This window comes from Quercus suber, unplaced genomic scaffold (genome assembly GCF_002906115.3).
Source record: "Quercus suber isolate HL8 unplaced genomic scaffold, Cork oak 2.0 scaffold_37, whole genome shotgun sequence".
Lineage (NCBI taxonomy): Eukaryota > Viridiplantae > Streptophyta > Magnoliopsida > Fagales > Fagaceae > Quercus > Quercus suber.
The window spans coordinates 1,424,253-1,443,310 of NW_027069502.1; the positions used below are offsets into that span (position 1 = coordinate 1,424,253).

Here is a 19,058-nt window from a genome sequence, read left to right on the forward strand (position 1 = left end):
CAAAATTAACTTTTAAATATTATAATATATGAACCATAACAATTATTTATTATTAAAACTTTCAAAATGAACCGATAACATAAAAGCTTATTCACGTGAGACATCCGCCAATGTTATACAATTGTGGGCACCCATATAGTCTTCCAAAAAGAATGCAAACCCGATCGAACAAGGGCTTTGTTTATCATGCTTATTAGCTTATATGGACTTTAAACCACCTTCACGGGGTTGTGTCAAGGCACAAACACGGCTAGTTTGGGTTAGTTGCACCGTCTTGATCAAGGAATATCTTTTATTTTTTTTGAGGCCAAAGATTGAATTAAGATTTAAGACCATCTTTTACTTCCATGTGAGGAGAGGATTTCTGCATCTTGGTTGGAGTTGTCTTCATTCCTTGTCCCTTATTCCAACAAGCCATTCTTCGAAAACACAAGCAATGCTTCAAGTTTTTTGAGAAATGAGAATCCAACCCAAGAACACTTGAGAGAGAGAGAGAGAGAGAGAGAGAGAGAGAGAGAGAGAGAGAGAGAGAGAGAGAGAGAGAGAGAGAGAGAGAGAGAGAGAGAGAGAGAGAGAGTAGTGGCGGCTCTACTTGCAAGCCAGGGTGTTCACAGAACCACCATGATTGACAAAAATATGTATATATACACTTGCCAAAAAAAATATTATATGCTAAACTAACCTATTGTGACTATACAATAAAACTTTTGAATACCCTGACTTGAGAATTACAAAAATAAGAGTAATGCTATTACATATTCACAATAATTTTACAATAAATCTAATATAGTAAGCTGTTACTAATTTTAATTTGGACTAGATACTAATATTATTTTTTTATCTACTAATAACAGCTTTTTGCAAAAGATTTATTATAAAAATATTGTGGGCGTAGCTTTATTCCAAAATTAATTCTGCCTCCAAACATAATTCTTAATCCTTTTTTTTTTTTTTAAAGTTTAAATAACAATAATAAATATTAAATCAAATAACAACAAACATAAACCAAACAAAAACAAGACAAGACCAAACAGCAATAAGCAAAAAAATTATTTAACAAAAAGTCTATTATAAAACAAAAAGATAAAATTTGTAACTCGTTCAACTTATTCAATAAAAATAATTTCTATTTTCATTTTTCTTTAAAAAATGGTACCAAGAAAAATATTGTGGTAATTTAAATTTTTTAGTAACCACCCTAAAAATAATTCCTAGGGCAAAGAGAGAGAGAGAGTACATATCATACAAGTCTAGGCCGAATCTGGTCCAGGTTTAACTGAATCTAGTCCAAGTTCAAAAATCTTTAGTTTTTGGCAATGAGTCTTGTGACATAGTGTGGGTTTGGATAGCAATTAATCCGGTATCTGCGTTTTCAAAGCGCATTTTCTCCCTTTTTTTTCCCCCCCGCATTTGTTGACTTTGAGAGACAATATTTACTGTTCATGAACAGTATATACACTGTTCACGGATTATGCATATACTGTTCCGCATTAAAAAATATTAAACACATGGGTCTCATGATACTATTCATACATTTAAAATTTATTTTGCTATAGTATTTTCAGCAACAATCAATTTTCAGCAACAATAAGTTGTATCCAAATGGACTCATAGTATGGGTTTGGATAGCACGTTAAGTTGCAGCACGTTTTCAGTTTCACGTTTTCTCCCTCTTTTTTTTTTTCTTTTTTTTTTTTTGGCCGGCTTTTTTGACTTTGGGGAACAAAATTTACTGTGCATGTACTGTGCGTACACTGTTCATGCACTGTTCACGTAATATTTAATATTAAAAGTGGGTCTCACAACACTATTCACACATTTAAAAATTATTTTGCTACAGTATTTGCAGTAACAATCAGTTTTTAGCAACTTTCAGCAACAATAAGTGCTATCCAAACGGACCCATAGTGTCCAATTTTTTTTTTCCCTGAGGAACGAAGAATCGTATGAATTAAGTTGATAAAAGTGACAAAAAAATATTTATATATGAAGCCACATGTGTTAATTGGCCATAGATTGGAAGTTGACCATGTTGATGAGTCATTGGGCTGGTTCAAATGTTCTTCTAACTGCTTAGCAAAATATAAATGTTCTTGTAGCTGAGCCAGTTCTAGAATCTAGGTCCATTAAATGACGAAAAGTGACACACAAAAAAAAATAAAAAAATAAAAATTTCGTGGTCGGCAGGATTCGAACCTGCGCGGGCAGAGCCCACATGATTTCTAGTCATGCCCGATAACCACTCCGGCACGACCACTTGTTTGTAAAGAAGAGTTTAATATTATTTATTATCTATTCTATCCGCGGCTCTTACCTTGCAATGTGGACATGTGAGTTTTGACTTTTGAGTATTCATGAAGATATAGACTATACACAAACATATATATATATATATAAATGTGTTAAAAATTTTTGATTAATTGCTTAAGCTATGAATATGTGATTGCTAGGATACTCATACTTATTGAACATGATTATCACATAATAGATATCTCTAGCATTAGATCAAAACAAGAGTAACATCCAATTAAAATTGCCATTCGTTGTTGTTGCACCATAATGGCTTACATCTAATTAGAGCATTAGCATTGGGGGCCCCAGTTGCTATTTTACCAACCAATAAAACAAATGTAAGCTCCATCTGAGTATGTATTCCTAAAAAGATTTAGCAACTGTGAATAGTGAATTCTTAAATATAGAACCTACAGTAGGTTTAGGTGTAAAAAAAATTAATATTTTATTCTCACTCACTCTCTCTCTCTCTCTCTCTCTCTCTCTCTCTCTCTCCAAATAAATAAATAATATTTCTCTTTCCTCATTCTCTATCTCATCTCTCTCTCTTGCCTACCACTTTCCCTCTCTTTCTCCCTCTCTTAGACCTTGCTTTCTCTCTCAGATAGTGTAGATCAACAGTGGTTTATTTTATTTTATTTTATTTTTTAGATGGGTTTGGTGATTGGCATGTTGAATCGGTGTGGGGTTTGAATTGACTGTAAGTTGTTGAATCGATGAGGGTTTGAATTGCTTGTGGGTTGTTGAATTGGTGTGGGTTGTTGAATCGGTATGGGTTGGTTGTTTCAATGGTGTTGGGATGTGTACAGTGGCTAAGGCTTCTTTGAATCAGTGTGGGTTGGTTGTTTCGATTTCGAAATTTTCAGTGGAGGAGCGGTGGGTTTCAATTTTTTTTTGGTTAGTTGTTTGTTTCGAGTTGGTTGGTTGGTTGTTTTAGGTTCTAGGTTTTGTGAGTTCAGTGGTTGTGTAGGTTTGATGGGTTTTGGTTGTGATGTTGGCTGTGTGGATTAAATATTGGTTGTGGGTTGTTGTAGTTCAGTGGTGGTGGCTATGTGGGTTTGATGGAGTGAGAGGAAGAGAGGAAAAGGTTGTTGTGGTTTAGTGGTGGTGGTTGTGTGGGTTTGATGGAGTGAGAGGAAATGTTGAAAAGAGGGAAGAGAAAGATGGGAGAGACGAGAGAGAATTGATTTTTTTTTCTTATATTATTGGGGTAATTGCAGTTAACCCACCTGCGGTTTGGTCAGTTTTAACTAAGCCACCTGTGTTTTAAAAAGTGTCACTTAATCCACTTGAGGTACTCTCCATTAGACATAAGCCACCTGTGTTTTAAAAGTGTCACTTAACTCACCTGAGGTGCCCTCCGTTAGACATCTGTAACCCACCTCTCTATTTTTACCCTTAAAAATAAGGGTAAATGTGTCTTTTTCATTATATTTTATGTCTCTCTCTTCTTTTTTCTTCTTCCTCTTCTTCACATAAAATATAAAAGAAAAATATCAAAAAACAAGTCAAGATAAAATTTGTTTCATCATTTTTCATATACATAATTAGCACAAAGTAGGGTAGACAAAGCAAAAAAACCCCTCTCTAAAACTCTAACCCTCTCTCTTTTGCTGGGTTCTCTAAAAAAAACCCAAATTTGCAAGTAAAATAAAAATTTGCAAAAAAAAAAAAAAAAACCTAGCAATCTAGCAAATCCAACACCACAACCAACTCACTAAACCATCAAATCATAGTCTCACCAAACTACCACCTCCAATACCACCACTGCTGTTAGCCACTGCCTAAAACCCCAAACCAGGATGCAAAAACAAAGAAACAAGAAGAACCCAACAAAAAAAATCCAAAAAAAAAACCCCCAGCAATCTAACAAATCCAACACCACAGCCAACTCACTGAACCATCAAATCATAGTCTTACCAAACTACCACCTCCAACACCACCACCGCTGTTAGCCACCGCCCAAAACCCCATACCAGGAAGCAAAAACAAAGAAATAAGAATAACGAAATTGTGAGATCGGCTGAGCAGCAGAGCAACCTAAATGTTTAGATCGGCCGAGATCGAAGCAGCGAAGAGTGGTGGATTTAAATTTTCTAGGGTTAATGGATTTGTGGGTTCGAATTTTCTAGGTTGGTTTAAATTTCCTTATAGTTGGTGGGTTCAAATTTTTTGGGTTTAATGGATTTGTGGGTTAATGGATTTGTGAGTATAATGGTTTTTCCTACTTTGAATTGTTAGGATTTGGCATATTTGTTCTATCTATGGCTTCAAAAGAAGATGTAGAATCTTCTGGGTTACTTCCAATAAATAAATAAAAACATGGGTTCTTTTTTGTTTTCACTTGCTATCTGGGTTCCATTTTGTTGGTAGTATATACATCAAAAGGGAATCAATTATTGTGTTGATTGAACAAGATTCGGCTCACAATATGGGATTTGGGTTTGAAGATTTGATTTCTAAGATGGTGAGAGAGAAGTTGTTCCTCAATATGTTGCTTCTAATTCTGTTTCTATTATGGCTTATATAGTAAAGGGGATTTTTAACGGAAAGGGCAGAGGTGGGTAACAGGTGTCTAACGAAGGTCATCTTAGGTGGGTTAAGTGATAACTTTTAAATCACGGGTGGACACTTTTAAAACGGGCCAAACCATAGGTGAGTAAAATGCAATTTCTCCTATATTATTTGTTGGTATAATTTATTTCTATATATTAAGATGATTCAGAAAGTTAGTTATGCTTTTAGAAAATGTCATAAATACCCCTAAGCTAATTAGATAATCTTTATTCTTAAAAAATTTAAAAAAATGGTTAAAATTGTAATTCAACAAAATCTAAAAAATAAAAAATAAAAATAAACTACCAAGAAACTTTTTATCTAAAAATTAACATACTCTCTAGTTTAATATATCTCACCCACGTTAAATATATATATATATATTTTTAAAAACTAACACACACTAAACCCAGCGGTTTACTCTATTTCAAATGCTAAATTTTAGTTTCTTAAAAATCCCTTTTTGTGTAACCTCATTAATAATAAATAAACTCAAATTGAAAAATTCCATTAAGCTAAAAAAAAAAAAAAACAGCCTCATCGCACGTGCAGAGCGCATGTGATGAGGCTAGTATTATTTTAATAAGTTGCATGTAAATAGAAATTGGTATGTTGGGTAAGTTGTAAAATGAGATGGTAAAATAGATAAAGTAAGTTTTGAGAATGTATAATAGAAATTTTTTGGCATCCTCGGATGCTAGTGCTATGGAGTACAATGAAGAAAAAGAAAATACATATGGAAGAGAAGAAAAAATGAATAAGAGTGTAGAAGGCAAAATTTTAAGCCAATTATAAAATGCCACATCAAAATTCAGTGACAAATTCTAAATTAATATGTCATTAAATTAATTAAATCAAATGATGACATGTGTCATCCAAATTGGCATCACATTGTCATATTAAAATTTGCTACATGGCATTTGGCTCACAAGATAAATGTAAATTTCCTATTTAAAATTGATAGATAATTATTTTTTTAAAATAAATAAATAAAATAGAGATAATTTATCTTTGTTTATTATTATCTTTATCAAAATATGATATTTATTAAAATAGATAAATATATATAATTATCTCTATGCAAAATTTGGGTCAATCAGAGTCTACTACATATCTTCAAGCATATCAATTCAAAGTGGAGCTTATCCTCTGAAACCACTATAAATAGAGGACATTGGAAATTTTGTCTCAATGATCTTTAAAGAACTTGAAGAACATTTGAAGGACTTGAAAAACAACAAAAGAAGATAGAATCACAGAAGTATTCTTTTGTAAAAGAATCAAAACAAAGATTGTGCTCACTACTTGATTAATACAAAATTATATTTGTGGAACACTTTTCAATTTGTTTGATTTTCAAACTTTGAGAAATTTGTGTTTACAAAGAGAAAGGTAAGCGATGACAGGAGAGAATGCTTTCCATATTATTCCTTTGTTTAACAAATCAACAGCAATATAGTATTAGCATAGATTCATAAAGTTGTGTCCCCTGCCACTAAACTTATTGATCTATATGGTTTGGATCTTTACAGGTTGTGTGCTCTATAACTCAACTTACAGCTAATTTTTAATTCATTTTATTGTTAACTTAGGAAAAGTGCGGAGGGATGTTTATGGATTTTCAGTTCAAATGAACTTTAGCTTTATATTCTAAACAGACGATAAAATAAATTGAGATTTGAAATATTCATGGGACAAAATTTAAGTTTCTTGGATTAAATCGTGTTAACCAAGGATGAGAGGTTAAAGGGAGAGAAAAGACTGCCATTGTTGTATAGAAAAAAAATTATTAGATTCGAAGAGTCCAAAGTAAATAAAGTAGCCGTGAGTGATATAATTATTGGGATTGTGGAGGAAATAAAATAAAAAGCACCACAACACAAAAGTCACAAACATTGCCAACAATGGTCACTCACGCGATTCTAAAATTAAAAATAATAATAATAAATTGGGTGAAAAAAAAGTTGTCACACATGCATATATACACTGATATATATATATATATGTGTAAATTGTTTATAATTGCTACACACCAATTTAGGATGAGTTTGGCTCATTAAACCCATGGATCAGAGGTTTTTGAGGTGGGTTGATAATTTATTCACCTTCAAATTCAATTGTTTGTAATTACTAGGGCAGGATTGGCCCATTAAACCCATGGGCTAGAGGCCTTCAACACATGGCTACATTGGAAAGTCACACATAGATTCAATAACTTTAATGTCTCACTTAATGACAAGCCTACATTGAATTTTGAATAGATTGCCCTCATATCAACACGATATATATGTAAAGGAGCTCAAAAATCCAAATATAGGATCCTATAAAATGAGGGTCAACCATTTACAGGTTAAGATGTGTGACCATGCTCTTCAATAGTATGAGGGATAATTAGCAAGCCCTGAAACCAAAATGAAGTCCCTCTAAAGAAGAAAATTAAAGGAAAAAGAAAAAGAAGATACTAATTTATCTTCAAATGAATTTTGATCATGTCCTTAGAAAAGAAGAAACCAATACTGCATGCTAAATGAATCCCACTCAGTCTGATAATCCAAGCTCTGACCACCAAGAGCCCGATGCAAGACTGCACAGGCTTAAGCTCTAAGTAATAAAACTACAAGATGAGATAAAAGTATAGAAAATTGCTAAAACAGAAGCACGTAGGCAATATTTGGAACAGGAAAGCTCTGGCTTCATTTAATGATCAAACCAGTGCTACATGTTGAATGCATGAGAAGTACCGATTTATCTGTCAACAATTTCAGACAACTATTTACTTAACCAAGCTGATAAGTGTGATGCATTCACGCTACAAAGGACAACAAAAAGTTGCATGAGTAATAAACCAACATGAGCCCACCATAAGACTGAAGCATGAAGCAGTTAGACTCCCAAGATTTTGAGGTCAATCTTAGAGGCAGCAGAAAATATCCTCATCAAGATAAATTTTCAAGTATTTTATCATCTTAAGGAGCAATTGAATTTGTTAATCATAGATGATGAATATCACAGAAGACAATTATGTACTAAAATGTTGTCTCCAAATGGTAAAAGCTTTGGGCATACCTTTTCTACTATTATTAAAAGAAATGGAGGAAGCAACTTTTAGTCTTTTACAGAATCTGTTTCTTGGCTTATTTTCTAGACATCTTTAAACTGCTCATGTCTTATCTTCAATATATTATCTTGATAACCTGATAAGGTGGGTGGTTTTTGGCTGGCACTCAAGTCAATCAGGTTGAGGCTGGTATCAAATTTCATTTCTAGTCTCAAGCAGGTCCATAACAGAGTTATGACCTTTAAGATGTCAAGCTACCATCTCAGATTGAATCTAACTAGAAAGAAGTTGAAATATGTATAAATCCCTTGCCTACTTGTTGGGCAATAAAGAGCCTCATTTACATTAAAAAAAAAAAATTGTATCAAAAGGAGTTTGATTCCATTCTATCTAAATATGCCAATGTATATTCTCAAAAAAGACATTGTACGAAAACAAAGCAACAATTGCACCGATGATCTTTGGGCCAACTAGCACATCCATCCTTGGTGGTGGGACATTTCTGGGGATCGATTCCCCTCAAAATCTTTAAATACCAAAATAGGGGGGTAACACCAAATGCAAACCTCAGCGTAAGCCAAAGATCTCTTCTGGAGGATCATACACATGCCGTTCAGGAAAGAGCTCCTCAAAATCTTGTTTGACTCTATTTCTCAAAAGGGGATGTGGAAGAAGTCCCTTCAACAAAATCCTGAATGGCAATTCCTCAGGGGGCTCGGGAGACTTCGTCATGTCTTCATATATGTTCATTGCATCAGCAGGAGATCCATGCCTCAAGAACCCCCTTATCATTTCCGTGTATGTTTGAGAATCAGGGAACAAATTCTCCTTTCTCATGTCTTCCCACAACTGCATTGCGTCATCCATTTTCTGACACTTTGCTAATGCAATAATCAAGTCCTTATACAGAAAAGCATCAGGCCTGTACCAATCTTGCCTCCGTATCACTTTAAACACCTGAAAATTCATTAAGTTGCTTGTAAGCTCAAGTGTATAGTCATAGTACAGAAAACCACATCAAAATCTCAGCATAAGAATATAAATAAATGGAATGAGGCGTAAATTGATTACTATAGTGAAATAGCCTAACCAAACTGTGTGTTCTGGATTATGAAGAAACATAACTTTGGACAATATAAAGCCCACAATAAAATTGCAGAAATGGAGGATGGCAGGCAAGAACAAATAAAGAAAAGTAACTATAAAAGTCATTATTACCATTGATCTTGAAGGAGCATACTAAACCCAAAATGTAAAAACAAACTATCTCTTTTTCAATTGCTAATAATTTATCAATTTAGAATGATTTAAAAGGGGAAAAAAGATTTCTTTTATAATCTTTTATTCTTTGCATGTTAACTAAGATCATTGTTTGAGATAGAGCACTGACAGGTTCAATTGACAATATACCTCCTTGAGTGAACATAGTCAGATTGCTTTTTTCTATGAAGCCTCCATTTTACAGGAAAGTAAAATAATTCTCAACAATCATCAAATCAAAGCATATTAGAAGTTCCCAAGAGTAGATATTTTCTTTAAAGCATTTTATCAAACACTTCCAGGACATCCCCATTTACTGCTCTTCTTAACATACTTAGTCACAAAAAAAAAAAAAATACTTGTTTTCATATTATACGAAGTAAATTCCTCATCCAGAAGATCTGCAATATGACTATTTCAATTGTGAGTGAGAGAGTGACCAATCATAAACCCAAAAATTGAAAATCTAAAAGCAACCCAAATGAGAAAGTGAAATAGAAAGTACAATGGAAGCGAAAATTCAAGACCTTGACAGCCAAAGCAACCTCTTCCTGGCGCTCAAGCTCAGACAGTACAGCAATCAAGTCCATCTTCAAGAGCCTTAGCACATGGGTCTTGATGAACTTCTCAAGCTTCTCTTCATCATCCTTGAACCTCTTTAACCCCAATATTACAAAAAGCGCTTCTTTGCCAATCAGCTTCTTGCCTCTCCAGAGGGGTCCTCTGGGTCTCCCATCATGGTATAGCTTAAATCCACATATGGGTTTGCAGCAGTCGGGTTCTAATGCTGCAACTTTGGGTTTTAGAGGCAATGAGTGGTGTTTAATGGCTGTTCTTGTTAGGTTCCGAATGAGTATCGAGGTGCAAATTGGGGTTTTCAGTCTTGAAAATGCACGAGTTGCCATTGGAGTTACTTTGTGTCACCGAGTTGATAATGGCAACACTACTCGTTTGCCAAATGAAGCACAAAGAATTCTGGGATTGAGAGAATAAACGACATCGTGTTTGCATTAAAGAATAAATAAAACAAAACAACCCCCCACCCCCCCTTTTTTTTTGAGAAACAACTAAACAAAACCTAGATTAGTTTTAACTCTTTTTTTTTTTTTTTTCCTTTTTTTTCTTTTTTCTGCTAAGAATTAACTCGTAGTAGTTTACCTGTGGTCTATTTGAGAACAGCTTATTTAACTGAAACTGAAAAGTATAAGAAAAAAAAAGGGTTAAAAGCTAGCTAAATAGTACAATAGGGCATATGAATAGTACCAAAAATAAATTCTTATATAATTTATTAATAATTGTTTTAAGGATAGCAGTTAACATGACTTATAAACAAATAGATGATAATAAACAACAATTATTAGACACAAAATAATATATACAAAATGCTATGTACATAATATTTTTATAACACTTTCATAACAAATACTATGTGGCATATTGTAATTTCCTAATTGGTAGATAAAAAAGTAATTTTAATTGTGGATACAAATTAAAACTAGTAACAATGTAATACCTAAGATTAGTTATGAAAATATTGTAAATGTAGTAGTTTTCATTATTTATAGACCTCATGCTTGTGTATCAATTCGAATTCCACCTCTTCCTTCCCTTTCCTCGTTTACCTTATCTCCAAAATTTATATTTTTCATTGAAAATTAGACTCTGAACAACTAAAAAAGAATCGAGTAATGCTAGAACCACAACTTTTACCATAATTTGCTAACATAGCAAATCGCGACTGATGGAATAAAAGCAGTAAGTTTACAACTTCACTACTTACAACTTGCCATATGAGCAAGTTGTGATAAAAATTGTGATTCTAGTATTTTCCCAAAAAATATAAGCGAAGTATACCATAAACACATCACATGGTAACAATCTTAAGTAGCATCGGCTTTTTCTATAAGCACGAGGGTAACATTATTACAAATGGACATTTATAGTTACTGAGCAAAAGCACAGGGTCATGTGCCTTGCGCATGAATTCTTTTGTCAGCTTGTTTCTTACTAGCTTACAATTTAAAACAATTAGGAAGACTATGTACAATAGCACCAAAATGATGACAAAAATGAGGAGTACAAAGTAAATTGCGCTTCTTGCGAAGAGGATGAACATTGGTCTTTCTTTGGCATTGACTCACAATAACCTTCTTACCTTTAATAGATTTAAAAGGAAAATATCAAATTAAGGAGATTAAAAAAAAAAAAAGTTGCACAAATGTTGTAGACTATGTTTTATTCTTTAATTGTTACAAATTAATTGAACAATTTGCATAACTAGACTTTTTATTTATTTTATTTTTTTAATTTCACAGTTACAATCAGAATGGGGATTTAAAGTAAAGGTATCTTCGCTAAAAACACCAAAAAGTACTAACTAATTGAACTATGAAACTCTTAATAGCATAATTGAAACTTACGTAAATAATCTGTTGTATAATATAATCGGGGTCAAAACAATATCCTTTTCACTATTGATCAAGTTAACAGTGCAAACACAAAAACTGGACTCCTTACACTATGACTGCCATCTGACCATACCAATGATGAGGACGCCATTGAGTAATCAGTTGGCAGAACTCTTTGTCCTCCAGTAACAGACACCACAAAAGATTTCTTCTCATATAAGGACTTGAAGGAGAGCACTTCAGGCTCTACGACTATTTTCACTTTGGATTTTGTGAAGGTTGTGGCCTTGTAAGTGGAATTTGCAAAGCCTACATTCGTAACTGTCCTGTGAAAGGTAACATTAAAAGACTTCGATGGTTTGACCATTGCCGTCATTGAAGGATAATTCAGATTTCTGGCCAATGTTTTTGTGGAAACTTTGGGGCAAGTGCTGTTATCTCCTGAAATGAGTCTAAGCTCCTTCTCATCATAGCCTAAACCGCATAACAATTTGATGTAGTCTTCTTTGGAAGCATCATACACGAGTCCAGGATAAGCAGCTTTTGTTGGATTGATTTGCCCAGATCCATAACCCAATTCTGCTCCTAAGATTTTGGTTGCATTCATGGGCGAAGCTATAAATACAAAATGAGTTAGTGACTTTTAGCAACAAAAAAAACTTTACTTTCCATTTAAAAAAAAACAAAAACAAAAACAAAAACTTCACTAGTACTTAGCCATATAGGCGGAGCCAAGCCTGTTTTATGGGACCCCCCTAATTATGACCTTATTTTTATTTGCCTAAAAAAATTGGCTATATTAATTTGTTATCATATTTATAATCTCTATTAACTTTTATATATATATATATATATATAGCTTATTAAAAATATACTATTATCTTTTTTATATGTCAGAATTCATTAAAAAGAGAAACCCATATTTTATCAGCATTTTTAAAGTTCAAAACCTATTTAAAAAATGAAGGTTGGGGAAAGAGAGGAAAACATAAAATTACAATAAAGTTTTAACAAAAAGGGAAAGAAAAAAAAAATATTGTATCTATAAATATATATATATATATATATATATATATAAACTCCTGACATGAACTCAAATTCTAACTATAATAAATTTATCCTCTTTCTTTAAAAAATTGTGTAATAAGCAATAGAACTTTGGGATAATTCCAAAATAACATAATTTTATGTATGTTGTCCTTGAAGTCTGTCTCACCATATAAACCCATTCCATTCATTAGTGAAATGTTGACTTAAAAAAAAAAATTCAGAAATTGATTTATTCATGTGAAAAATCTTTTACAGATTAATACTGTTAATTTTATTGATTTTTTTTTTTCATTAAACATCACTTGATATAAACATGAGTATTTTTTTTTTTTTTTTTTTTTTTAAATTTCAGATTGGTCTCAAACACACTATATACATGGAAAATGTTAACGAATATTATGCGGGATATTTATATAGTGCACTTGCATGTGGATAAAAATTTCCCCCCCGTAGGGTCAAATCCTAGCGGAAATCGCTTAGCTAGGAAAAATAAGAAGGCACAAGAAGAATTGAAAAAGATTACCGGTAGTCATAATGGCAGATTTGATGGCTGCAGCAGACCAATTGGGGTGAAACGTTTTGACATATGCAGCCACACCCGAGGCGTGGGGGCAAGCCATGGAGGTTCCGGTTAATATACTGTACTTAACACGCCTCTTGTCTTCATCGGAAGATGTGGGTGAAACAATCGGTGAATATGCAGCCAAGATTTCTGTCCCTGGGGCTGTTATATCAGGCTGCAACACATGTGAGCCAATTTAAAGCATAATACAATATAATCGGCATATCTAGGTGTTTTCAGAGCTGAAACATCAAAAGTTCAATTCTCCATCTTCCAATTATTGAATTATATATATATATATATATATATATATGACAAAAGAGCTTGTAGGTACCAAAAGCATGTACCTTCAATATTTCTGGTGCAAAGATACTCGGCCCACGTGAAGAATATGAAGCAATTTTGGGGGCATTACGATCTTTTACTGCTTCACTCTTTAGAATGGTCGCTTGAGGCTCTCTGTAAAGTAAAACACAAGGATGAACAAGTCATTTAAAGAAACAAATGCATAGAGCAAACAACACATATGGGTATTATATAGAAACCCATACTTGGTAGAATTAATGTAGGATGCGACTATATCATGTCTGTCAGCGCTTAAAGAAGATGCAGGTAATAAGAAGATACTAGCATCATATTCAAACGGTTCATTCTTCAAGATCGATCCAACTGCACCAGCACTGCTGGCCCCATCATCTCCTTGAGGCTTATTGCAAAGAACAATCTTGCCTTTCACTAGAGTGCTGTTTAGGCACCCTACACTGCAAAAACTGCAATACAAGGATTTTGAAGTTTCATTTTATCATATATATATATATATATTAAAACAATTTGAATGGCAAAAAATTTACCTGGAATCAGAGCACTCACTCGCAACAACATTTTTTCCATCAACCAGAGGAAATGTAGTTCCGTTTAATGAGAAACCATTAATTCCAATTCCCTTTTTGATGGGGAACCATTAGATTGCAAAATAGATATTCAATACATACATGACAATAAAAATCCGCAGTTTCACATTTGTGTTTCAATTTATTGGCTACCAATCACAACTTATGTACAAATGGTATACTATGATTGAATTGGTAGGGTATAAATTGGAACACTCATGTACAATGACTAGAATGGATTTAAAAATATATAAGAGTGGATGATACATACAGCTAGTGTCTTTCCGTTCCCAAGGACAACCTTGTCTATGATTTGGCGATCTGTGCTGCTTGCTGCTACACTAAGTATCCATGGAGCTATACTTGCCACAGTAGCTTTATCTGGACCACTGTTGCCTGCAGATTGTAAAAAAAAAGAAGCCAAGTCACGTGAAACGGTGAGTTTTTGCTCACTAAATTTGGTCTCTCATTAAAACAACTTTTGCATTTTCCCAACAAAACCGAAAACAAAAAAATAAAGACAAGAATTGAATAATTCAAATCCTTGTACAAAAGCTATGGTATTCAACAAAAGTATGTAAAACCAGTTTCCCATGTCACAAATTGAAAAAGCAACTTTCAATCTCTGTCATTAAATAAAATATATTAAAAAAAAGTTAAAAGGTTAAAGTTAAAAAGTTAAAAAAGTTAAAAAAATTGTGAGGGAAGTAGAGGTATTGCACCTAATGTGAATCCTCACAGAAGCAAGCTTAGGTAGAATGTATGAAATAGGAGAGTGGTAGAAGAAGAAGAAGAGTGTATGAAAAAGTCTCATCGCTTCCTTCTTTGATCTCTGCCCCCAAACTTAACTCGATTTGTTTGCTGGATCTTCAGGAAAATGGGTAAGCTGCTTCGTGCTTCTAAATTAACAAATTCTCCTCTTTACATATCCAATACTTCTTCTTCTTTTTATTGTTATCATTCTACTCTTACTACTACTATTACTAGAAGAAAAAACTCACATCAGAAACAGAATCAAAATCAATTCTTGCAATCTGTTAGAGATAAGTGCAAGTCTGGAAGCTTAAGGAATGTTGATCATGCCTTAGATCTGTTTGATACGATGCTTCACATGCACCCTTTGCCTTTCATTGGAGATTTTACTCTATTGTTGGGTGCGGTTGCAAGAATGAAGCATTACTCTCTACCCATTTCTCTAATTAAACAAATGGAATCATTCGGAATCTCGCCCAATGTTTATTCTCTCACTATTTTGATTAACTGCTTCTGCCATTTGTACCGGGTGGATTTCGAGTTCTGTGTCTTGGCAACAATTTTGAAACTTGGTTACCACCCAAACTCTGTTATTCTAAACACTCTTGTCAAGGGGCTGTGTCTTCAAGGTAACATTGTTGGAGCTGTGAGGTTGGTTGAAGATATGGAGAAGATCAGGTATCAACCTGATGAAATTACTTGTGGGACGATACTAAATGGTCTGTGTAAGATTGGTGAGACTGATATGGCTATTAGGTTGCTCAGGAAGATAGAAGAAAAGTATTTTTGAACCCAATGTAGTGTTCTATAACACAATTATTGACAGTTTATGCAAGGATATATTGGTAATTGAGGCTTTGAACCTTTTGCCTGAAATGAAGAGCAAAGGTATTCAACCGAATGTTGTCACTTACACGTGCTTAATTCAAGGCCTTAGGAATTTTGGCCGATGGAGGGAGGCTACTACTTTGTTGAATGAGATGACACAAAGGAAGGCCATGCCAAATTTGCAAACCTTTAGCATATTGGTGGACACACTCTGCAAGGAAGGGATGTTGACAAAGGCAAACGAAGTTTTTTACCGTGATGATTCAAAGAGACATTGAGCCTAACACAGTCACATATAGCACTTTGATTGATGGTTATTGTTTATAAAACAAAATGGATGATGCTATCAAAACATTTAATATGATGGTTGAGAGAGGTTGTTCACCTAATGTGTTTAGCTATAACATATTAATCAATGGATATTGCAAAAATAAAAGAATTGATGAAGCAAGGAGTCTCTTTGATGAAATGTCCAACAAGGGAGTGGCTTCCAACATTGTGAGTTATAGCACTCTTATAGGTGGGTTTTGTCAAGTGGAGAGACTCTAAGCTACACTTGACCTATTTCATAAGATGCAGGTATGTGGCCAACTTCCAGATCCCCAAGCCTATGCTATCTTGTTGGATGGCCTTTGTAAGAACAAAAAAATAGGTGAGGCATTCGCATTGTTTCAAGAGATGGAAGACAAAAAGTTGGACCACAATATTGTGTTTTACAACATCTTGATTGACAGTATGTGCAATGCAAGGGAACTTATAACTACAAGAGAAATCTTTAGTGGTCTTCTTGCAAAAGGATTGCAACCTAATGTTTAGACTTAAATTATAATGATTAAAGGGTTTTGCAAAGAAGGGTTAATTGATGAAGCGAGTGAGCTGCTAGAGAAAATGGATGGAAACCATTTCTCTCCTAATGATCGCACATATAACACAATCCCGAGGGTTGCTGCAACATAATGAGACCGCAAGGCTTTGGAACTTATTAAGATAATGGTTGACAAAGGTTTTTCAGCAAATGCAGCCACTGCATCCATGGTGGTTGACTTGTTATCTACAAATCCAGGAGATAAAGCACTTCAAGAATTACTTCATTATTAAGACTTTGCCAGTCAATCTATAAGGTGTATGTATATTTGTTGGAAGTGGTTATTTACTTCTTATGAAGTGATGTTTCTTTTCATATCATTGATGTTTTTCCCTTTCAAAATTTTTTATCTTTTTTTTTAAATTAAAAAAATCTGTAATTAAATAGGTTTTATTTGAAATGAAAATTTCGTTGAACCTCATTAGGAGTTATTGGATGGGAGAACTTTACTCTCTATGGAGCTGTTGTGATAGATGCAGAATAGGTCCTGGGAACCATATCAGACATGAACAATGCGACCAGTTCTCCTAAAATGAGAAGTGATACGTCAACAACACTTTCACAATAAATCATAAGTGGTAAATTGTTATTGATATATCACCATTGCCTATTGTATGGTGCAGCAAATTATTTATGCATGTTTTCTTATTTTTCTTATAAGCTTTATGGAGCCATGAGTACAGTGGACTGCGAATGCAATTTTATTAGTGTAGCTTGGTTTGTTTATCAACTCAGGGAGGTATGTGCTTCTTCTAGTGTTGTCGAGGTGAGAAGCAACTTAGAACAGGTAATTTTATTAGCCAAACGCAGAAGTGTGACTGCTCAGTGGTCACAAATGTCTAAGTTGGGTAGTGTTTCTAGCTGTGACCTCTTCCCCAGTTTGAAAATAGCAAAACATTGCAAAAATGGCTGATACAAGCCGTGAGATATGTGAAAGAACAGATGCCTTGGATGCTGCTAGAATCACTTCTGTTGTCATTGGAAAGGTGGTATTTTTTCAGTTCTACTTTTTGATTAAGTCGGAGCAGTATGTCATATCTAGCACCTTGTCACAAATCAAAGATGATAGTATACATAATTAGTTAACAAATCTGTATGAGATCAGCATGACATTGCTATGGATTAGTAAAATGGGCCTTAGCTGCAACCTGAGGGAGTAACTTCAATCATATTATACCAGATACTTGCTAATTTTGACAAACTTTTTTTCAACTTTTAGAATAACAATTGAAATTGAGTATACGAATTGCGAAAACTAAATCAAAATTAAATCTTGAGGAATGGGTTTGCCTAGAACTGTCTAAAATCCTATATTGATAAACAAATTGGGGAAAAGTAATAAGTAAGGTTTACTTTCAATGCAAAGAAAATGAAGCTTTTTGAAATACACAAGGTTAACTTAGTGATGTCATTTTGGTCAAGTGTGAGATAGATAATGAAGACCTACTATCCCATAGCCATAGGTCTTGTGAAATATACAACAAGGTTTATAAATTAATTAAAGTCTTTTATAGGTTACTGCAAAAATCATTATAATGAGATAATTATTTAGTTGTATTGGTTCTGTTTTGCTGGCTGCGTTTCTTAGCTTCTTGTCACTCTGCAATTTTGTTTTTCTGAACTCCTGCTTGTTGTATATATGGTTTAATTCCCGTATATATTTTCACTAGTGGAGCAGTAAAGTTGGAGTTATTATGTAATTAGTCACTTCAAGTTTTAAATGAAAAACTATCCGGCTTTATTTAATTGACCATTTACGATTAATAATTCATGAAATGCATATATAAATTTTGTACTGAATTTTGTTTCATTTTTTAAGATGTTATCATAAATTGTACGTTTGTATAGACTTCATTAGTTTTAATGGGTCATCCTTAATCCTTCCAAGTATAACACAAATTTCGTTGAGAGTTAGCATGTGGTTGTTTTTAATAAAGAAGTTGAGAGAGAGAGAGAGGAGCTGAAGGTTTTGCTTAAGTTTTGGTAATTATGATTACCACATAAATATCTTTCCATCAAAAGGAATCAGTTGAATCATGCTTGTGCTTTAAAACTCAACAGGATTTTGGCAAATGCTCAGGTTTTTGGTTTGCTAGCCTTGGTAGGTATAGTTGTTAGTACATCACTAAGGCAAGTGGACTTGTTTGCCATTTTGAAACATGGATAAAATTGATGTACAAGACCAATAAAATTGACTCACGTGTCTACATAGACCAATAAGACATGCAGTTCAACATGCGATATTAACAAAAAAATAAAAATAAAAATAAGGCCATTGGAACAATGCCACTTGAACAAACCAAATGCACGGTTGCTTTACTCATTTACCCCTATATATATAGAAATTTAAATTAGAATCACTAACAATTTATCACTATAATTTGTTATGAAAACATTGTGAAAAATGTTGTAAATGTAACATTTCTTTTTCTACAATACCATTATTTTTAGTGGTGATTGGTCCCAAAATGATATTTTTATTATTTTATTTTGACCTATAAAGACTTAATACCTCTAACAATTGTGAAAATATTGT

The 19,058-nt window shown here is 33.5% G+C and overlaps 3 protein-coding genes and 1 non-coding gene across 4 annotated transcripts; 1 reads left to right on the forward strand and 3 right to left on the reverse strand.

Annotated features, from left to right (window-relative positions):
- Positions 1–2,175: 2,175 nt before the first annotated feature.
- TRNAS-AGA (transfer RNA serine (anticodon AGA)) lies at positions 2,176–2,257 on the reverse strand. Its single transcript has one exon. It is a non-coding gene; the product is annotated as a tRNA-Ser (tRNA).
- A 5,923-nt stretch (positions 2,258–8,180) lies between these two features.
- On the reverse strand, positions 8,181–10,196 carry LOC111995825 (protein THYLAKOID ASSEMBLY 8-like, chloroplastic). The gene is made up of 2 exons (XM_024027770.2): positions 9,694–10,196; positions 8,181–8,863 (listed from the first exon to the last, which is right to left on the reverse strand). The coding sequence occupies exons 1-2, from the start codon at positions 10,069–10,071 to the stop codon at positions 8,474–8,476; spliced, it is 768 nt and encodes a 255-aa protein (XP_023883538.1). The 5' UTR covers positions 10,072–10,196; the 3' UTR covers positions 8,181–8,473.
- Positions 10,197–11,594: 1,398 nt separating this feature from the next.
- LOC136066500 (subtilisin-like protease SBT4.6) lies at positions 11,595–14,671 on the reverse strand. Its single transcript, XM_065770866.1, has 7 exons — positions 14,661–14,671; positions 14,348–14,528; positions 14,038–14,129; positions 13,738–13,956; positions 13,534–13,645; positions 13,148–13,361; positions 11,595–12,189 (listed from the first exon to the last, which is right to left on the reverse strand). The coding sequence occupies exons 1-7, from the start codon at positions 14,669–14,671 to the stop codon at positions 11,645–11,647; spliced, it is 1,374 nt and encodes a 457-aa protein (XP_065626938.1). The 3' UTR covers positions 11,595–11,644.
- Positions 14,672–14,953: 282 nt separating this feature from the next.
- Positions 14,954–15,935, forward strand: LOC111983952 (putative pentatricopeptide repeat-containing protein At1g12700, mitochondrial). The gene is made up of 2 exons (XM_065770867.1): positions 14,954–15,609; positions 15,656–15,935. The coding sequence occupies exons 1-2, from the start codon at positions 14,954–14,956 to the stop codon at positions 15,933–15,935; spliced, it is 936 nt and encodes a 311-aa protein (XP_065626939.1).
- Positions 15,936–19,058: the final 3,123 nt, after the last annotated feature.

Coding starts and splice junctions, on each gene's coding strand:
- LOC111995825 (XM_024027770.2), bottom strand. CDS start 10,071: ATGGCAACTCGTGCATTTTCAAGACTGAAAACCCCAATTTGCACCTCG. Junction 8,864..9,693: donor AGGTTGCTTTGGCTGTCAAG/GTCTTGAATTTT, acceptor ATGAATTTTCAG/GTGTTTAAAGTGATACGGAG.
- LOC136066500 (XM_065770866.1), bottom strand. Junction 13,646..13,737: donor TCCTACATTAATTCTACCAA/GTATGGGTTTCT, acceptor TTTACTTTACAG/AGAGCCTCAAGCGACCATTC. Junction 12,190..13,147: donor ATCTGCCATTATGACTACCG/GTAATCTTTTTC, acceptor TTGTATTTATAG/CTTCGCCCATGAATGCAACC.
- LOC111983952 (XM_065770867.1), top strand. CDS start 14,954: ATGGGTAAGCTGCTTCGTGCTTCTAAATTAACAAATTCTCCTCTTTAC. Junction 15,610..15,655: donor CTCAGGAAGATAGAAGAAAA/GTATTTTTGAAC, acceptor AATTATTGACAG/TTTATGCAAGGATATATTGG.